The sequence below is a fragment of the Siphateles boraxobius genome, unplaced genomic scaffold (genome assembly GCF_051911475.1).
Source record: "Siphateles boraxobius isolate OS27281-9 unplaced genomic scaffold, OSU_SipBor_1 2, whole genome shotgun sequence".
Taxonomy (NCBI): domain Eukaryota; kingdom Metazoa; phylum Chordata; class Actinopteri; order Cypriniformes; family Leuciscidae; genus Siphateles; species Siphateles boraxobius.
Genome location: NW_027508810.1, coordinates 10,153,253 through 10,162,500, shown reverse-complemented (window position 1 = coordinate 10,162,500; position 9,248 = coordinate 10,153,253). Strand labels below are relative to the sequence as shown.

The 9,248-nt window shown below is 37.5% G+C and overlaps 1 protein-coding gene across 1 annotated transcript; it reads left to right on the top strand.

Annotated features, from left to right (window-relative positions):
* Positions 1–5,822: 5,822 nt before the first annotated feature.
* nudcd2 (NudC domain containing 2) lies at positions 5,823–9,225 on the top strand. Its single transcript, XM_077235868.1, has 4 exons — positions 5,823–6,190; positions 7,739–7,787; positions 7,880–8,031; positions 8,896–9,225. Exons 1-4 carry the CDS (start codon positions 6,002–6,004, stop codon positions 8,977–8,979), a joined length of 474 nt encoding a protein of 157 aa, XP_077091983.1. The 5' UTR covers positions 5,823–6,001; the 3' UTR covers positions 8,980–9,225.
* The last annotated feature ends 23 nt before the right edge of the window (positions 9,226–9,248 follow it).

The following is a 9,248-nucleotide window of genomic DNA, read 5'->3' as shown; positions in this document are numbered from 1 at the left end:
GAGTGAGTGAGTGAGTGAGTGAGTGAGTGAGTGAGTGAGTGAGTGAGTGAGTGAAAGAGATAGTGAGTGAGTGAGTGAGTGAGTGAGTGAGTGAGTGAGTGAGTGAGTGAAAGAGATAGTGAGTGAGTGAGTGAGTGAGTGAGTGAGTGAAAGAGATAGTGAGTGAGTGAAAGAGATAGTGAGTGAGTTAGTGAGTGAGTGAGTGAGTGAGTGAGTGAGTGAAAGAGATAGTGAGTGAGTGGGTGAATGACATAGTGAGTGAGTGAGTGAAAGAGATAGTGAGTGAGTGAGTGAGTGAGTGAGTGAGTGAGTGAAAGAGATAGTGAGTGAGTGAGTGAGTGAGTGAAAGACATAGTTAGTGAGTGAGTGAGTGAGTAAGTGAGATAGTGGGTGGGTGAGTGAGTGAAAGATAGTGAGTGAAAGAGACAGTGAGTGAGTCAGTGAGTGAAAGGGATAGTGAGTGTAAGAGATAGTGAGTGAGTGAGAGAGATAGTGGGTGAGTGAGATAGTGAGTGAGTGAGTGAAAGGGATAGTGAGTGAGTGAGTGAGTGAGTGAGTGAGTGAGTGAGTGAGTGAGTGAGTGAGTGAGTGAGTGAGTGAAAGAGATAGTAAGTAAGTGAGATAGTGAGTGATGAGTGACTGAAAGAGATAGTGAGTGAGTGAGTGAGTTAGTGAGTGAGTGAAAGAGATAGTGAGTGAGAGAGATAGTGAGTGAGTGAGTGAGTGAGTGAGTGAGGGAGTGAGTGAGTGAGTGAGTGAAAGAGATAGTGAGTGGGTGAGTGAGTGAGTGAGTGAAAGAGATAGTGAGTGAGAGAGATAGTGGGTGGGTGAGTGAGTGAAAGATAGTGAGTGAAAGAGACAGTGAGTGAGTCAGTGAGTGAAAGAGATAGTGAGTGAGTGAGCGAGTGAAAGAGATAGTGAGTGAGTGAGTGAGTGAAAGAGATAGTGAGTGAGTGAAAGAGATAGTGAGTGAGTGAGTGAGTGAAAGAGATAGTGAGTGAGTGAGTGAGTGAATGACATAGTGAGTGAGTGAGTGAAAGAGACAGTGAGTGAGTCAGTGAGTGAAATAGATAGTGAGTGAGTGAGTGAGTGAAAGAGATAGTGAGTGAGTGAGTGAGTGAGTGAGTGAGTGAGTGAGTGAGTGAGTGAGTGAGTGAAAGAGATAGTGAGTGAGTGAGTGAGTGAGTGAAAGATAGTGAGTGAGTGAGTGAGTGAAAGAGATAGTGAGTGAGTGAGTGAGTGAGTGAGTGAAAGAGATAGTGAGTGAGTGAAAGAGATAGTGAGTGAGTGAGTGAATGACATAGTGAGTGAGTGAGTGAGTGAAAGAGATAGTGAGTGAGTGAGTGAGTGAGTGAGTGAATGACAGTGAGTGAGTGAGTGAAAGAGATAGTGAGTGAGTGAGTGAGTGAGTGAGTGAAAGAGATAGTGAGTGAGTGAGTGAGTGAGTTAAAGACATAGTTAGTGAGTGAGTGAGTAAGTGAGATAGTGGGTGGGTGAGTGAGTGAAAGATAGTGAATGATAGAGACAGTGAGTGAGTCAGTGAGTGAAAGAGATGGTGAGTGAAAGAGATAGTGAGTGAGTGAGTGAGTGAGAGAGATAGTGAAAGAGATAGTGATTGAGTGAGTGAGTGAGTGAGTGAGTGAGTGAGTGAAAGAGATAGTGAGTGAGTGAGTGAGTGAGTGAGTGAGTGAGTGAGTGAGTGAAAGAGTGAGTGAGTGAGTGAGTGAGTGAGTGAGTGAGTGAGTGAGTGAGTGAGTGAGTGAGTGAAAGAGATAGTGAGTGAAAGAGATAGTGAGTGAGTGAGTGAGTGAGTGAGTGAGTGAGTGAGTGAGTGAGTGAGTGAGTGAGTGAAAGAGATAGTGAGTGAGAGAGATAGTGGGTGGGTGAGTGAGTGAGTGAAAGAGATAGTCCTCCATCAGACTACACCCCCGGCTGACCACAGCTACAGCCCCAAAACTATTGTTAAAGAAATACACACACATCTAAAAGACACTCATGATCAATCACTAAAAGCAAGTTTTGACCTCCAAAATAAACTCAAATGTTACTCGACCCTCAATAGAACCACTAAATTGGCCAGTTATCTATTTATTAAACATTTTAAAGAAAGACAAATCCTCTCCAAATACAGATTAAGTGACCATGATCTAGAGATAGAGAGAGGTAGACATAGACAAACATGGAGAGAGAGAGAGCAGAGGATCTGTAGACACTGTGATCTACAGCACATAGAGGATGAGGAGCACTTTCTGCTCTTCTGTCCCAAATATACCAGTATAAGAGAAACTTTTCTGTCCAGATTTGAAACCTTGATTCCGTCATTCTTTGAACTGAGTGACACTGAAAAAATGTCCTTCTTACTGGGAGAAGATGATAATACAGCTGCACTAGCAGCTAAATATGTGCTAGCTATTCATAACGCAATAGACAGCTAATTCTCTGGAGTGACCCACTGTATTTATTCATCTATTAAGATAGATTATTTTTATTTATCTATCTATTTACAATGTTACATATTTTATTTGTTTGTTTGTTTTATTATTTATATATATAATATGTTGATGCTTTGGCAACATTGTGCGACACAGTCATGCTAATAAAGCTAATTTGAAATTGAAATTGATAGTGAGTGAGTGAGTGAGTGAAAGAGATAGTGAGTGAGTGAGTGAGTGAGTGAGTGAGTGAGTGAGTGAGTGAGTGAGTGAAAGAGATAGTGAGTGATTGAGTGAGTGAGTGAGAGAGATAGTGGGTGGGTGGGTGAGTGAGTGAAAGAGATAGTGAGTGAAAGAGATAGTGAGTGAGTGAGTGAGTGAGTGAGTGAGTGAAAGAGATAGTGAGTGAGTGAGTGAGTGAGTGAGAGTGGGTGAAAGAGATAGTGAGTGAGAGATAGTGGGTGGGTGAGTAAAAGAGAGTGAGTGAAAGAGACAGTGAGTGAGTCAGTGAGTGAAAGAGATAGTGAGTGAGTGAGAGAGTGAGTGAGTGAGTGAGTGAAAGAGAGTGAGTGAAAGAGACAGTGAGGGAGTCAGTGAGTGAAAGAGATAGTGAGTGATTGAGTGAGTGAAAGAGATAGTGAGTGAGTGAGTGAGTGAGTGAGTGAGTGAGTGAGTGAGTGAAAGAGATAGTGAGTGAGTGAGATAGTGAGTGAAAGAGATAGTGAGTAAAAGAGATAGTGAGTGATGAGTGACTGAAAGAGATAGTGAGTAATAAGTGTGTGAGTGATATAGTGAGTGAGTGAATGAACAAAACAGGGTTAAGTTAACAGTAAAAAAAATTGATTAGCCAATTAGAATCCTTGATTTCACACATCCTTACATTCAAATGGGAAGCAGAACAACCCCATCACATCTCTTACTACCATGTCACAATAAAACATGTGACGGGGTGGTAAATTTCATCCCAAAATGGCCACAGATCTCGCATGTGGTCAAGTTCCTCACCTAGAATATCTGAAATACAATTTTCTTTGTATTAATAATGTAAAAAAATTATTGCAAATCAGTTTCCCCTCTCTATTATGCATGACTGGGTGGTTGGTTTGAGCTTGACGGAACCTGCCTAACCTGAAAAAGCAACAAATAATGTACAATAATGTCAGTACTTGCCTGCTTTTGTTCTTGGTGGCTACAATGCTCAAATGATGTCACTTCCACTTTGTGAAGTCGTTTGTTTATTTATTTATACAGTTTAGAGTTTAGGGACAGTGCACATAAATAAACATTTATGTAAATGTGCCAGTTTAGCCAACTTGGCTAATTTTCAACTGTAGTCCCTGGGCAGATGTAATGTCAGATAAAATACATTAAAACAATCAACAAAACTTATACATACAATAAATCACATTTCATAAGAATACATAAAGTACATTAAAACAAGGACAACAAAACATAAAACAAGGCAAAGCACACTTCAGGTGATTTGAAAAACTCCAAAAGTATGGGCACACAGTTGATTGTCTTTTAACCATGATTTTAAGTTAATTTTAAATTACCGATATGAATCACAGTCTCTGATGGACGTAGGCAAACTGTTCCATGTGTTATACTAGAGGCTTGTGTCCAGCTAGTCAAACAGTATAACAAATATGGCATGATCATGGCATTAAAATATATTGTTGCTGCCTTGGTAGTTAGATAATTTCTGATATAATTTGACAAGTTGAATTTGACTGTATTTAAAACTTTTTTAAATTGTTTTTTAAATGTTAGATTAGAATCAATTATTATACCTAGATATTTAAAATCAGATACCGTTGATTTTAATCCGTTACCATTTAAAGCAAAAGTACATGATTTATAGATAAAACAAGTTATTTTATTGTTATTAGTGTGACAGGGTGGTAAGTCAAACTGAGGGACGCACACAAATCATAAAATATTTACCCAAAAAAATAAGGTTTATTTTTAATAAATATAGTCTATCTTATGTAAAAAGGGACACACATACAATCCTTAAAATGTTAGATGCAAATGTCATGTTGGTCAACATGGACATGTGAAATTGTATTTGTGGGCTACTAATGAAAAATTATAAAAAATAGTAGGCCCTATCTTAATCTTTAAGAATAGTATTATCATAGCCTATATCATGTGAACAAGAACACTTGAATTAATAGCTGTAAGCTTTGGAAACAAATTTTGAGACATTTTTGTGCCTTATGCATCTTATCAAACGTTGCCGATCCAAATGCCACCCGTTTCGTAGAATGACTGAACTACAGTTGCAGACGCACAGACAACTCATGTTAAAGAACTCTGACCGTTCCAATATGGCGGACGGTTAGTAAACATGGTGACGTTTTTTGTGGGCGGAGCTTAGGTGGAGACAGAACGATTCCCCTGGCCGCTTCACTAACGCTAGTTTGCAAGTTTTGTTTGCTTGATTTTTAACAATGACTGGAAAAAATCTGATTGTATCTTAATGTGCAAGGTCACTCACTGTCCACTACCGCGATTGTTATTTGCAAAAGTAAATTTTAACGGACGGAACCAGATTGGCCGACCCGTAGCCACACACTCACTCAATGGATGGACGATCTGACCTCGGTTGGGTGGCCTGTCATCTACAACTAACTGATATATAAACCAAGCATAAAGAGAAACGGAGGGCATATATGCCTATTACGATGTGCTGAATGGTCACTACAAGACTTGTGTTGTGTAGTACGATCCGAAGCTCTGCGCCAAAGCCAGAAGACGACAATGTAAAGAGTGACATTACAGTGCAATTTTAACGATGTTAATATTTTCTAGAAATAAAAATTCCAGATACAGCTAATTCATTTTTTTAACTATGTATTTGATTATTCTTTCTTACCAGTTTTTTTTTTTTTTTCAAAAAGTCTAGTCACAATCAAACACAAATAAGTAGCCATAGATGATTCACAAATAATCACAATAGTTTAGAAAACATAATGGGATAAAATTTCAAATTGGAGCCTGTACTCTGTAGATTCTTGCACCCAACAACACAACAAGATGACATTTAATTATAATAATAAAATGTTAAACTCCTTATTATGTAGTCGAATCAGTGTTTTTCCTGTTTTGCCTCCAGATAACGCCGTGACGTAATTGTGATGGCCAGAGCAAAATAAAGTGTTACAAATACACCTAAAACAATAAAGTAATTTCAACTCAAATATAGCCGATGTATTTAAACACAAACACACAAAAAAATAAAAATTATTTTTCGACAATGACCGACTGGCTGTACACATTACCAGAGAATGTCTAATCCGTAGACGGGCTTTGACATTACCTACTTAGACAAAGCTTTCCAAACTAACTTGTCTTGTTTACCTGCTCTCCAATACACTAGATGGCCCACGTGATCCGTCCCGCCACAGCATTCCGCTGCAGAAGAAGACACTGCGAGATATTGCCGGAATGTATGAGAAATATATCCAGTTTCTGCACTTGTAGCAATAGCTGTTATTGCAGCTGATGTGCGTTTGTAGGATCTCAAGCAGCCGCACTGATGAAAGGCCTGTGAAACGAGCAGTATGTCAGTGCATTTTGAGGAGAGGAGTGGTGTGATCCCGTGTAAAACAGCATGGGGCTCATGGTATCAAACTATGGAAGAGGTTTTCATCGAAGTGAATGTTCCTCCTGGTACTTCAGCCAAAGAGATCAAGTGTAACTTCGGGAGCAAACAGATAGAGCTTCGTGTGAAAGACCAACAGATCTTCAAGGTATGAGGAGACGAGGAGTAAATTAAATCTTTACTAAGTGTTAAGATTAAGATATTTTCAATATAGAGACCAGATAGTAACTTTTCGTGGAGAGATGTTTGTGCCCTGTTGTTTTGTGCTACCTACGTATAATGTTCACATTGGCACCTAAATATATTAAAAGAAACTTTGACAACATATTACAAAAATACCCATAACTGACAATCAAAATTGACATGTTACAGCCTTCCGAATCTTAAAAATTAATTGGCGAATGAAAATATATGCTTTTCATGTTCAATTTCAGATTTTGTAGTATATGTGCTCTCTGATGTCATTCAAATTTAAAATAATAGTTAAAAATGTAAATTGAAAAAACAACGTAAAACATAGTAACATGTATGTTTTATGTTGTATTTGTTTGTGCACACACTATTATACATTAGCAGTGCCTGTTCAGAAATCTCAAATTCTACTAACTGTCCATTATCCAGATTTGCACATTATCTGTCAGCTAAAAATGTAATCGAATGATCTGTTACTACAATATTAATTTATTGTATTGTATTTCACATTTTTGTAAGCATGGGCCAAAAAAAACTATACATAAGTGTCTTGTTTTTATTAAATAGATATTGTAGGCTATATATGTGATTTGTGGGCAATACATATTATTACATAAATATTGGGTAACACTTTAGTTTACGGTCCAATTCTCACCAGTAACTAGTTGCTAATAAGCAATCATATTACTATGACATTGGCTGTTTATTAGTACTTATAAAGCACATATTAATGCCTTATTCTGTATGACCATACTCTACATCCCTTAATCCTACCAATACCTAAACTTAACAACTACCTTACTTACTATTAATAACCAGTAATTAGGAGTTTGAGGCAAAAGTAGTAGTTCATAGTGAGAATTGGACCCTAATCTAAAGAGTGATCAAATATTGTAATAAGTTTTATAGAATTTCATAAATGTTTTTTTATAGGAACATTGCAAATGCAAATCACACTTGCTAATGTCTGATGATTTAATAACGAAGTATACAAGGTTTTGATGGTCAAACAGCCAAATGGTTTCTCTGAGAAATTCGCAAAAATGTAAATGTACTCTGTGAATTTAAAATGAAATTGATTGTTCCTGGAGGAGATAAAATAATTGAAAAGATCTATATCCAGTAATGGCAAACAACTGGAAAGGCATTAAAATAGTAATGGAAATTCATTGGTCAGAATATGTGGTAGCTCTGAGCCCTGCCATAGGCAACTTGAGTAGAAGTGCCTCAAGTACCCCCAATCGGTCCTTTATAGTTGTTTGTAAACTGTATGACTAGAAGGAATATTTTGTTGTTAAGTGACTTCCTGTCATGTAAACACAATGCATTATCACATTTCAGCCTAGATAAGTGGCGTTAGTGTAATTGCTGTCATGCGCATCTACTGTGTGCTGCAATGTGGCATAGGCATGTGAAATGTCCCATTGAGGTTCATGTTGCTCGTGATGCTAATGGAAACTATCAGCTACTTCTAAATTTTAAATAGTTTTCTGTCATCTCGTAGGGGAAGCTGTTTGGATCTACTGTCGGCGATGAAGCAACATGGACGTTAGGTAAGACTAAAAGCCATTTACATATTCATGTTAGAGTAAATAGTGCATGTATCTTGCTTCAACTTCAAAGATATATCTCTTGTTCCATGCAGAGGACAAAAAATTGATCCAAATAGTTCTCATGAAGACGAACCGAGAGGCTGGGAACTGCTGGCAGTCTCTTTTGGAGGGAGAGTATGCGGCGGACCCGTGGGTGCAGGATCAGATGCAGAGGAAGCTCACACTGGAGAGGTTCCAGAGAGAGGTGTGGAAATATTTCACTGCACCCTGCTGGGCTCACACTTCACTTAGATGTACCTGAAGGTCTTATGAACAACCTCCTGAATTAAAAAATATATAAATATTTGCCAAATTAAGTCAAACTACATTTCAAAAGTTTGGGGTCGGTAAGATTTTTTAAGATGTTTTTGAAAGAAGTCTCTTAAGGGCCATTACACGAAACCGTTTTTTAAGTAAAAACTTAACTTTTTATGCATTTTGGCCGTTCATTTACATGACAGCGGGATTTTTGGGGCCTGAAAGTTAGTTTCAAAGTGCAGGATTTTGAAAACGATACCGTTATAGTCTCCATGTAACTACAAAAACTTAAAAGAAATTGTGAAAAATGTGACATCGTGCGCATTACACGTTCAGTCTTATAGGCAGTTGTTTTTCTTCACCAACTACTGGCTTGGCAGCAATAGTGTTTTTAGTTGTTTTTGTGGATATGTGTGAACAGGGATGATTTTGACAACAGTCGTCTGTACGCAGAAAAAAAAATGCATTTTTAATGTAACCGTGCCCTTATGCTCAACAAAAACGGTTATTTAAAATAACTTTTCTACTGTAATACATTTAAAAAATGTTCAAATAAAACGTTATTCCTTTGATCAAAGCTGTAGTCGATCATGATTTAATGCTCAAGAAACATTTATCAATTTTGAAAACAGCTGTGCTGGTTATTATTTTTGTTGAAACATTAACAGTGATACACTTTTTCACAGGATTATTTGATGAATAGAAAGTCCCTAAGAAACTTGATGAATCTCTTGTAATTTTCTTAATGTCTTTTATAACTGAACAGTAGTGTATATCCCTTATATTATCTTCCCTATCCTGTTTCAAACAGAACCCTGGATTTGACTTCAGCGGGGCAGAGATCTCCGGGAACTTTCACGGTGGTGGACCAGATTTCTCAAGCTTGCAAAAATAAAGAAATATTTTCATTATTGTACTTTGTGTCTTAGCAAATTGAACCAATTCCGTTGAGAGTACAGATTTATTCCTTTAGTTTTAAATACATCACAACGCTATCTGGCTACTGATATAAAGCCATAATCTAATCACAAGCAGCCTTTGAGTCAAGTCTTCATTGTGGTTTTAATTTACCAATGACAAGGTTTTTGTTTTTGTAATTGCTCAACCATCCTTTGAATTTCAATAAAATTATTCAAGCACATATAATAGCTTTTTTTTCAAACA